Source organism: Vollenhovia emeryi, unplaced genomic scaffold, assembly GCF_000949405.1.
Source record: "Vollenhovia emeryi isolate VEMERY1.0 unplaced genomic scaffold, V.emery_V1.0 DF939125.1, whole genome shotgun sequence".
Classification (NCBI taxonomy): domain Eukaryota; kingdom Metazoa; phylum Arthropoda; class Insecta; order Hymenoptera; family Formicidae; genus Vollenhovia; species Vollenhovia emeryi.
This window is the reverse complement of record NW_011967241.1, coordinates 1,011,388-1,023,775: the sequence shown is the minus strand read 5'-3', so window position 1 is coordinate 1,023,775 and position 12,388 is coordinate 1,011,388. Positions and strand designations below refer to the sequence as shown.

The window sequence follows — 12,388 nt, the reverse complement described above, 5'->3', positions numbered from 1 at the left end:
TTCGACTTATTTTTCTTTGTTTACTCAACGTTATTTCCATTATTTTATTATCTAACTGGCACGAATGATAGCAATAGCATTTTAATAGCTTGACCTTTTACGCGACCTGATAATTTACAATTGTTTGCCAAAAGCTGATTTGTACAGTGTTATAGGATTCATCGCAAATAGTGATGCCAAAAGCTGTTAAGAATTGTCAGTTTTTCGGATTATATGAAATTAATAGTGTGATCTACTTTTGTAACGCTCGGCACGTTTCATCTTCTGATGTGTCTGAAACTGTGTATGAATAATTAGGGCACGCGATATGTCATTTCGTCGCGATGGTAATCGCGCAAGGGTGCTACGAAAAAATATATTTCAAGATTTTTTGATATAATAGCCAAAACTGTCAAATACCGAGCAGTTTGGAAATCGTCATATTTTGTCAGATCTTTTTACTTTTCTTTTTTTATAGCCTTTCTCTTCTTTCTGTTTTTTATACTCTTTTCTCTTTTTTATACTCTTGTTTCTCTTTTCATATATTCTTTTCTCTTTTTCTCTGTTTATATTCTTTTTTAATCACTTTTTTCTCTTCTTATCCTTACACAATAATCTCCTAGTATATATCTCACATGTATCTACAGTAAAATTACAATTATTATTATTTTACAACATAAAATTTAATAAATAGTTTTCATTAGAAGGGCGAGTTTCAGAATATTGCACTTATTTAATGTTGTAAGATAATATATTATGCCAATTAGTGTCGATTCTTTGAGATTGCATAATTTCGAAATATTTTACTCTAATACAATCTTATTTATCATGTACACGTAAATGAATATAGTTTACAATAGCATTATAATGAAAAATTTAAATAAAAATGACGCGTAAAAATTATAGTTATATAATTAATACTATACAGCTTAAGTAGATGTTATTAAAACTAAGACAGTAATTAAGCGTAAGAAAGAAATTAAACAGTTTAACTAATTTTGTGCCAGCTTTTTAGACTCTGTTTCATTGTGTGTCGTACATGAATCCTCAGATCTTTGGACTTCTTTCTCCTCATAATTTTCTAATTGAAAGGTGAAGAACAATTAAAAAATATTTAACAGATTCAGGTACGGTAGTCTTTCGTTGAGCTTACCGTGTACCTGCAGAATAATGCTAATACTTATCCCTCAGGATCTCCATATATCCATGTTGGATTAAGTTTATTAGCAATAGCTCAAATGGGCCGAATTGAGTAGGTTTTGGACATTTAGTATGAATGGGCGTTAGTTCTTGATCCGTCGTGATCTTTTCTATAACAACCACTTATTTCGTCAAATGTTTAAAACTATCAAAAACGTTAAACAGACTGAAAGGCATGGCAGGGAATTGCCATAAAACATTTCCGATTGAAAAACATATTTTCCTCATCTCTGACTGAAATTGTCAAAACATCAAGTAGTCGATAACTAGTCGAGAACGTTTATTCTTGGATAAGAATCTGCAATAATATTCAATTTTTCATAGTTTACGCGAAATTTGATACATCCGACTTTTTCCTGATTATAACAATATTGTTTTCTTTGATTTGGAGACATATCTCGAATAGCCGACTCTGTAAGAAATCATATTCTAAAATCAAGGAAGATCATGATGCGCGACACTGCTGAGACGCGACATGAAATTCATACATCATATATATTGATCCGTCTCTTGCCCTAAGGGAAGAAGTCACAAAGAACGTAACATCTTCCATTCCCCAGAGCATCAATGTATTACCGTAAAACGACAAAACCACTAATCATTATTGTCTATCTAACCATTTTTCCCAAGTTCGCACGGTTCTAGCATAATAAAGTATTCCCGAACTTTTCGTCTCGACGTTTAGCAGAACTCGATAGTTAAAGAGAGAAGTTGAATTGAGATAGAAAGTTAAGATACGCGCAGTGAGTTCCCGTTAAAACAAAAGTTAGTGCTATTATATTAAGCTGTAGAATTTGTTAATCCCACACATTAACAATCCAGCATAGACGAATAGCTAAAGATGGCAGATATACGCGTTGAAAATATGATCGAAATAACTTTAAACTTGTAAACGAATTATTAATATGCGGCTTAAACGCTGGAATCAAAAGATCTCTTATATTTCTCTGACATTAAATTTGAACTTTACAAATCAAGGCAGGGGATATACATGCTCCTACGGTACCCAATCTTGACAGTAGTAATAAAAGCTTTGCAACTGAAACTCTAGTTGTAGATTTTCTGTAAGTCATTGTTCATTGTATTACTTGAAGACCCAACGCTAACGACAGATTTTATTACAAGCAATTTACTTTATAAAACGCGGTAACTTAATACTTAATTTTTTTCATGACTCGTTTTAAAACTACTTGACTATTCTATGACTCTTTATATAACTTGACTTTTTATACAACTTCTGTTTAACGCTCTAATTTTTTATGTTTTCCACGTTTATATCCAACAGCGATCGCCGTACAGTTCTTTATAATGTCTCTACGTTATTCAGAAGCCTAGCAATATTGTGGTTTTAATATAGTCAGTTTTTTTGCATAGTGTTTTGTTAGGATTTACGGAATACGAAAATTTCAAATTGCTTCACGTTTGACTCACGTTACAATCCCAGACGTAGATCATCAACTAGCACTTTTTGCGAAAAATACGTACAGAGATCGATCACCAAGTTTATGTTGATTTGTAAGTCACATATTAAGACACGCACCAAGGGCCAAGATATCCGATGTACGATCGCAGCTCAGTTTAAACTCAGGTTAAACAATCAGCCACAAATATAGCAAAGTTTGTCCTGTAGAATGAGAAAACATAAATTTTTCAACGTTTCCCAATCGCATTTGACCCGCGCCACGCTGCTATTATACATATTGCTAATTTTCTCTTTCCTTCTTTATACGCATATATAAAGTATACGCGTATACGCGCGTGTATTCCTATTATTATCATATACGTATTATCTATTAAATGTGTTCAATGAAATTAACTTATGAATATATATATATGTATATATATATATTAGTAGGAACAATTTCACGACATACCGCGTCGTGCGCGTTTAGCGGCGAATCTACCGGTGAATTAACTTTTCCATACACCTCACGAAAATAGAAAAAGTTACTGTCCTGCTAAGAACGTTATGTCCGCGTAAGCAACGAATAATCAAACATTCGTCGCATTGTTCGAGAAGTATTTTTAAACGCGTTTACGTCCAAACGTAGTAGTCTCTCGTCGCAAGATCGCGGAATAAGTTTAATCGCCCCTTCGTTATTAATTGGCGCAATTATTCAATCTCGAGAATCACGCCGAGTTTACGTCTAACATTTTACTTCTTGACCTACTATCGTATCTTTCCCTATCAACAATCAATATTCTGAGCTTAAATCACTACTTAACTAAGTCATGGCATTCCTAAAATACCTATTCGAAAAGAGATGTTGCATGCAAGAGGAGTTGATAGGATGAAAAGATAAGGCTGAAAACAAACTGAAATGGGATTATCATTCCGTGTTAAATTTTTCCCTTTTTTTTTTAAATTGCTCGAAAGCAGGAAATAACAAATTACCAGTCATGCTCAGTAAAAATCAATCGTGCATTTAAGTTAAATCTGAAATGGGTCGACGCCGACGTCAAATTGGTCGAGGTATTTTTCTCCGATAACTCTCCGGATTCATTTAATATTCAATAAAAGAATCAGCTCAAGAAAACAAATGCTATGTGAATCCAAAGAATTGATTAAATATCGAGTGCGTTGCGAAGATACGTGTGTATACAATCGAGGTAACGCATTAAGGCTTTATTCACTACTGATATGATAGCGGTTTAATTGCGCTCCAGTTTCGCTCCACTCAAATCGTCTTTCAGTTCATGTAAATACGAGTATGATAACGATTCTATTTCAGCTGTTCCAAAGTAACGTTATTCGTCCGTTTCGTCCGATGCCGAATTTACTAATTTTTGTTAAAGAATATGTTACTTACTTCAAAACTAGAAAATGCATTTTCTTTTTGTAACAAACTACAATTGAAATAAATGGGCATCTTACGAAAAATAGATACACTATATAACTACCTATTTGAGCATTTTAGCGAATCATATAGGTAATTATATTATCGTAACGTAAAAGAAAAATGTGGTACTGTTTCGACAAAATATTCATCTCGATAATACAATAACATTGGATTTTCGAGATTTAGTAAGCTGATAATATGAACAATAGTATTTAAATTTTACCGGAGAATATTTCATTGAAGCAAAACTGAAACGCAATTATTGTCATACTTATATCGTGAATAAAGTCCATAATGATTTTCAATACGTTCGCAATTACAAGGATATTTCGCGATCTACAATTTTGTGATTTTTTTTGCGAGCAGAAATCAGTAAGTGCATCCAACATTATTAACACATTGATGCCACGTTGTACAAATTCAAGGAATAACATTCCTTGACATTTCTTCACCACGTTAATTCAAATAAAACACATGAAATTTTCGTACAAAGTCTTGTCGTCCACATGAGAATCTTTTTTAACTTTTATATCGCAAAACAAATTAAATTATGAAAGAAAACATATTTAGCTCTATGGAGAGTTTTCCCATGAAATTAAATGTCACTCATGTCACTCATGACGTGGCATTTATATATCAATGTGTTAATACAGCCAATTATACAATATGTGCGTGCATCTAATGAATATGGCATGACACTACATCTCTCGCGTTGTCCGAATAAAAAAAAAGTTCAAGTAGGTAAATTGTCGTTTGCCATTAATGTTTCTATAAATCCGAGCGATGTATCTAAACGTGTGTTGACCACTCATAATAATGATGACATAATAACAAATATATTGTTAATTAGCGGACTTAAATTTTTAGGCCGCTTAAACTTTTGGAAAATAAAGAGTAAAATTGCCTTCCCTAATCATCATGTTCGAGATATCTTGCAGCAATCGTCAAATCTTGTAATCATTGTTATTCTGCGATCCAACGGCATACTTCATCTTCTCTTCATCTACTGAGATTCGACTTAGTCTGTTCTATCATCTATTATGTGCTCTGAGGTAGATGGATGGAATATTTGTGGCATATATGTAAGTGCTCCTCCACGTGTACGTGCCCGTACGCACATGTGTCTATCTGTATGTATACATATATGCGTGTATGCATGTGTGTATGTGTGCGCGCGCGCGCGCATATATATGTATATGTATGTACATGGTTCACATATACATATAAGCTCACTTGCCGTAACGCGGCATCTAAATGACTCGAATCCAACAAGCGAGCTTATCCACGCATGGTCGGCATGTTGTCTCTAAAATACTCTAGAGGCTTTTTGACTCTTTCAACATCTATGACACTCAATGGACTACACGAATCATTCCGTGCGATAACAGCACGCAATAAGAAACAAGAATCATCGGTCGATTTCTCGGATGAACGATCTGGCACATGTTACCTCCCCTTTCTTCATTAAACATAATTTATGTTGTCGCGCATCATAGATTATCCCGAAGAATTGTCCTTCGAGGATGCCGTTTGTAATCATTAGCTAGTCTAAGAGGGAGGAGCTACTCCTTAATCATTTCCGACTCCTCATTCTCACTAAAATCGTCGTCATCCGCACCTGACGATTCCGCCTCATCGATAAGTCCACTGTGTCTGTCGTGTTCCTGTCTGTCCTCGTGGACAACCCCGGTGCCTCGACCCTCATCTCTGCCAATCATAGGATAATCTTCCAAGCCGCGACCGCCGTGCTTCTCTATACTCATGCGCATCTTAGCAGCTTGCGCCACGGCGGCCGCATGCTCTGGACTAAGTCCCATCGCCGATAGACCAGAATTCTCCGCGATAAACTGCAAATAGGTATCCAAGATCGCCGAGCCAGCAATCGCGCTGGTATTGTGCCCCGGATGATGACTGCCGTGTGGTAGCGGTGCCATGTTGAGCTCACCATTGCCGTGCATAGAGTCCAGGGATTTGGCAACGATCGCTGTCGAATTCTTGCTATTGCTGCTACTGTTGCTGTTGCCGCTTACCTTAGTAATGACGGTGTTCGAAATTGGCGAACTATATCTAAGACTAAGGGGCACGGTAAGATCTTCTGGATCATCAGCGCCGCAGCTGTCAGCTTCGGAAGCGCCTGCACGAGGCGGTTCCAACCTCATGTCGCTTCTTCGAGATGCTGTTGGGCTGGCTCGCGCGCGAAGTTCAGCCGGACTCACCTTGACTCCTGCCTTAGCCAAAAGACGAGACGCCAATTCAGGATCAAATTTACTGGGCATCGGCATAACTGGAAGATCTTTCGTGCTGATGCCCCGGTGTTGTCTCGACATGTGAGAATGCAGAGAATTCCGAGACTTCGCCACCGTTCCGCACAAAACGCAGCGGTATCCCGGACAAACCGTATGCTTATCTTCCAAATGAGTGCGCAATGTATGTGCCGAACGATACATCTTCCCGCACTTGGGACAAGGCCTAGGATCCGTTGCACGAACTCGTATCAAATCCAGACTTCGTCGAGTGACTGAAAATAAATGACAAATGTGTGAATATATATATAGAAGATATATATATATAGAAGAAAAAATGTGTTGGATCAATGTTGCAATTAATTGCCAATGATGTTTCGATAGCAATACTTTCTATCGACACACTACATTTTATAATAGTCTGGATTCATCTTTACCCCTCTTTGAGGTCGATCAATTGGTAAAATTAATTTTGTAAATAATTCAAACGAAGGATCTTATTGTCTAATTTTATATAAAACGTTATTGAGTTGAGAAAGATAATAAGAATAATGAAGCCAATCGCCAATAAAAGAAGAAAGTCCCACTTATAAAAATATCGAGATACGATAGGGGAGATTCGTGTAAAATTAACTGCTCATATTCTAAACCCGATCGCACGTTTGTCGTGTAATCGATAATGTTAAAAACAATTCATAAGAAACTGTAGAAATGTAATAGTCTGGATAGTTTATCTGAGTACTTTTTATTGTACAAAGCATTACTTAAATAGTATAGACTTTATTTCATACATCTTATATATATATTTATATTTATATATATATAGAAGCTAGTATCTGCTAAAATAATATATACGGTACTCTATACATTATTCATAGTACGAGCTGTCAGTCAGGAAGAGAAGAAGTCGACAATAAATAATATTAAAAACAAAAAGATACTTTGCAGCGTCCGGTTATCTAAAAACTATCTATCCAGTATGTAACATATTTCGTGAATTTTCGCGAAACCATCTCGGAAATATAATTGTAATGTTTATCGCGTTCACTACTTTCCCTTCGAGATCCGCAACCAACAACTCGTACGTTCACAGAAATGTATATATAAATATACCTCATCGTGTTTATTCGCGGTGTATTCTAGTATGCGCGGTTTCGAACGTAACGTCTTTTGGGGCACTCTTGACCTAAGGAATACTGATGAAACGTAAGACGTAGAAAAATAAGGCTAGGCTTTGTCAAGCGACCGTATCTCTGGTCGACGTATTCTCTCGCGATCCATTCACTCATACAGGTTCGCGTATTTTCGTACATTTTGCGGCCACGCGCGTATCGCTGTCATACGTCGCAATTTTGCTTTTCTTCGCGATCGCTAGAGCAAACGGATCTTTAGAGCCGACCGACCACTCGGCTTTGTTGCACTCCGTCTCTCTTTCTCTCTCTCCCTTTGTTCAATTTCTACAGTCTTAAGACTACGTTATTTAACATAAGGCTGGCTTACTCAGCTTAGAGGAACATTGTTTTCTCTCTTATATACGTAATCTAATCGATGTCCGGTGTGTACATCGGATGTCGCAGTGTGTAGGTGCATCGCTTCATTCTCTACGGCGTGATCTACGCTTCAGGCTCTACACAGGAAATACTGTTTCGTACATATTATACAAAATCAAATCTATGCATATCTCTTTATGTATACATATATATATGCTCAATATATAATAGCTTTTTATATATATATTCATAGATTCTCGCGCGCCTTTGTCGATATAATCTCTCGCATATGTACAGTGTGCGCTTTTCGTCAGGGGATGAACTTCACGGTGGGTGCGTGTGTGATAGTTTCGAAATAAAGCACCAAAGTTCGGTTGTCACCTTTGCGTATTTTCTATCATGCCAGAGTATACGTTATATTTTCTCCCAGCTAATTCGCATTTTCCTATTCGCGCGTCAATTCGCGAAATTTGTCAGTTTCGTTCGCGACATTCCAGTATCTGCAGACACAAAGAACACAACTTCCGTCGACCAGACTCTCTTCCAACATTCACGATTTAAAATAGCCTACGCGGCGATAATAAGCTTGACGTTAATTCCGCATTTCTTCTTATCACGATAATGAGCAGGCCTAAATTTTATAGCACAGGGAGTGATTGTCAATTGATCTATTTAAATGCAGATGTTCATTTAATTACGTTTTTTTCTTATACATGATTATGAATATAATTATTAATATAACTATTAACGCAATTATATTAATAATTAATTCATATGTACATATATACTTATTAATACCATATTAATACCATATTAATATAGTCTTTGCATACTAGATCAATGATTTTTCCAAAACAATTATTGGATCAATCAAGTTTGGATCTATGTTGGATTATCTCTTCTACCAAAATATCAAGCAATAACTTCCAAAGTCTACTGCGATCTATGAAACCGTCACTCATTATCGCCGCACAGTTATCACACAAAAAATTGCAGGGCCACACCGGAAAACAAAAAGCAAAGTTTCTTTGGTAAAGTATTCCCGGGTAAGATCAAAGCTATGACACACGATCAGAGTTGAACTGATCCTCGCCTATTCATCAGACATAGGTCCACCTCAGAGTCTTAATCTGATCCCACTGCACAGGATGCTTGAGTCGCATATGGTTTCTGACACTGTTAGGATGGGAAAAGGTTTTCGCGCAGGAGGTTACGGGACAGGTGGGTGAATCTCTGGGATAATGATGGTCCAAGTGCGCCCTCATGGCGCTAATGTCTTGCAAAGTTCTGCAGCAGAGAGGACATCTGTAACCGTGCTGCCGATGGTGCTCCCGCAATAATCTCTGTTGCCTGAAGTCCGGCTGGCCGCGTTGGTATTTGCTGGTGGTCGTGGTGGCCGTGGTGGAAGATTGATTGACTGATGTGTCGTCTTCCAGTTGCGCCTGATGACGGTGGTGAGGAGGAGGGACGGATAGTGGATGATGATGGCGATGCCGATGATGTTGCTGGTGATGGCTGTGGTGGTGGTGGTAAGCCGCGCCCTCTGCCTCATCAAGCCCGTGATCTGCAACCACCACCACACCAACGTTACCACCAGCCACCACCACCATAATCCCACCCCGAGCTAAACACGATAATACTACGCGCCCAACCTCGACCCTCAACGGTGTTCAACATCTAGGGGTAGTTCCCGCAGCGGTTACTATTATACCCGTGCTCTTCCGAATCAACCGATTGCTAATTGTTACTGGTACGGGGTGACCATCAGTAAAGTGCCTATTATTTGAATACACAGTGATAATCTTATTGCGCTTTCAACAAAAATTTTTCATTATTACTTCAGTACGAGTAATAATTACTTCGTTACGAATTATCATTTCACCGTTGTTTTTTTGAGAAAATTAACGCAAATTTTAATTTAAGTTGTTTTCAAATATTCACAGTATGGTCTGTGTACTAATTATGACTATGTATTCGAAATAATTTCACACATGTGAGATAGTCTCCGAGAGTTTAGCATGGAAATTGCATGATGAAAATACTTGAGATATCTCCCGGCATAATAGTAAACATTCATAACAAATATAGATACACGTCACATAATTTGAGATTATGACAGATGTCGACATCTAGCTAGGATATTTAAATTCTAAAGAACTCGATCCAAATGAAATTCTACAAAAACAAAAATGCGATATTGTCAAGATGTTTTTACTGGATAACTGCCCTTTACTTCAATGTGGTTGGAAGGAGTCTGGCATCGTGCAAGAGAATGTGGACAATTAACGTTGCCATTCAATCATGTTCTTTAAATGGGGGAAAATATAGGAATATTCGTATAAATTGAAGATCTGTTGCTACAAATAGCTGGATTTTCGGCGAAAGGTGGCGGAGGTGTTCCAAGTATTCTAGATTCGCAAATATCGCCAATCAAGTTCTTGAAGACTTTCCTATCGTATCGTTAATTATAATTATGCGTTCGACTATGTTTTCGGCCAACGTTCGTATACATCTACAATCGATATACTTGAGTTTCGTATACATAAAATTCGACGCATGATTTTAGACGCAGCGTCGATGATTTTGCCTCGTGTCATATAAATCTCAGTATTGATATCCATGCCGCTGCAATTTTCGCATTATATTTGCATTTTATTCGCTGCATCGCGAGAACTGTTCGAAATAGTTACTCCGATAACTACGTTAATTCACTTGTCGCGGTCGGAAATAATATTACGCGCCAAATGGACTAAACTTTTCGCACTGTTTCTATATTCCCTTATTAATATCTTGTGTTTCAGTCAATTATAAAAGTATTGTTGCACCTACAATGTTATCAATATCGAATCTCGATGTGACATATCAAATATCGAGGTAAATGAGATCTAGTCACGGTGCTAATGAACAATATACACTATATTGAATAGATTGTAATGACGTACTTCACATACGACAGGAATAGGATAGAAATGAAACAAAATTTTCGTTTTTTTTTTTAGGCTCAATAAAACCATTTGGATAAAAAACGGATAACATTGTATTAAAAAAATTTTGGTTAAAATTCTATTGCGGTATACGTGTAAAAACTACAGTGTGACTGTGAGAATGTAATATCAATCGCCATCTTTCATTAATGCCCGAAAAGTCGTATTCAGATGTTACCTAGTACTTCGCCACATTGTCGACTATAAAATCTACAATCGCTACAATGTTCCATTATATAATACGAACGAAGCCGTAAACGGATTAAAGAAAATTCAGACGGGCAACTAGCGCAACGGCGGCGATTGCAGTTGCGGCAGTGACGGGAATCTCCGATTTCAATTTCCAGTCGTTCCATCAAGCGAGCAGTAGCAACCCTCTCGTTTCCAACCGCGGCGATATTGACTAAAGCTTTTTGACAGGCAGCAACGACTTGATCGCGTTTGCACGCGTTTCTAGACGACTGTCGGACGAGGACGTTGAACGTACTCATGGCAACGAGGAGGAAGACGGCGACTGATGCTGTTGCTGTTGTTGGGTAACGGAATTGTTGCTAGGTCTCTGATGGATTCCATGCGCCTGCAGCTGGTGATTGATCAGGTAGTGCTTGGTCTTGCACCGTTTGCCGCATACGTTGCACTGCGGCCACGTGTCCGGCGACGGCCAGTTCGAATGGACGTTTCTTACGTGCTGCCGCAGGTTGCTCGGCGACGAGTAGCTACGGCCGCAGTAACGGCATACAGGCCTGTCGTCATGGCGCAGTACCGTGTAGATCCTCGCGAAATTCTCCACCGCCTGTGTGGTATCGGTGGCGGCGGCCGCCATCGCGGCCTCCTCCCTCTTCGGCATCGCCGATCCTACAACCAGGACATGCCCGTCAGTTGATACCGTTTCCTTCCTTGCTCTTTCTCGCCAACTCTCCTGTCCCTCCCACGTTCTCTCCCTTTCTCTCTCACTCTCTCAGTCTCTCTCTCTCTCTTTCTTTCTCGCTCTCTTTCTCTCTCGCTCTCTTTCTCTCTCGTTCTCTTACGCTCCTTTCCTCTCTCTTTCTCTAGCGTTCTCCATGCACGCGCATTCGCACCACCTCTCCCACGCTCTCCATCTCTCTTTCTCTCCATCCCTCTTTCTCCCCCCCCCCCTCTCTCTCTCTCTCTCTCTCTCTCTCTCTCTCTCTCTCTCTCTCTCTCTTCTCTCTCTCTCTCTTTCCCTCTTTCAATGTCTCGATCGTGCTTCCTTTCTCCCTGTTATACACACAGACTCATACACACAGCCTCATACACACAGCATACATTGGCACACAAATGTACCAGGAGGCACACATGAGTGTTAAACCTTTCGTTCTTTCTTTCTGTCGCTCTCCCTCTCTTTGCTCGCGCTCCGCGATCTCAGCACACACGTAACCAACCACATGTGATTCCGTTCTCTCTGTCTCTCACTTTCTCTCCCGTACGTTCCATCTATCTTTCTTACTCTCCTCCCTCTCTCTCATTCACTCCGCACCCTCGAGCGCACTTTCGCGCTCGATCTGTCTCTCCCCGCAACAACGATCATGCACACACTCACTTGCGTCTCCTCTTTCTCTCTCTCTCTCTCTCTCTCTTTCCCTACCACCCCCCCCCCTCTCTCTCTCTCTCTCTCTCTCTCTCTCTCTCTC

General features: G+C 38.9%; 1 protein-coding gene across 4 annotated transcripts in view; it reads right to left on the bottom strand.

The window, feature by feature from the left end:
* Window positions 1-511: 511 nt before the first annotated feature.
* The window catches only part of LOC105569205 (protein abrupt), a 90,066-nt gene continuing 78,189 nt past the window's right edge, over window positions 512-12,388 (bottom strand). For all 4 annotated transcript variants that reach the window (XM_012025445.1, XM_012025449.1, XM_012025446.1 and 1 more), the window contains one exon: window positions 512-6,537. In XM_012025445.1, coding sequence (XP_011880835.1) covers window positions 5,582-6,537 — 956 coding nt within the window. In that variant the 3' untranslated portion in view covers window positions 512-5,581. The remainder of the gene's footprint in view (window positions 6,538-12,388) is intronic.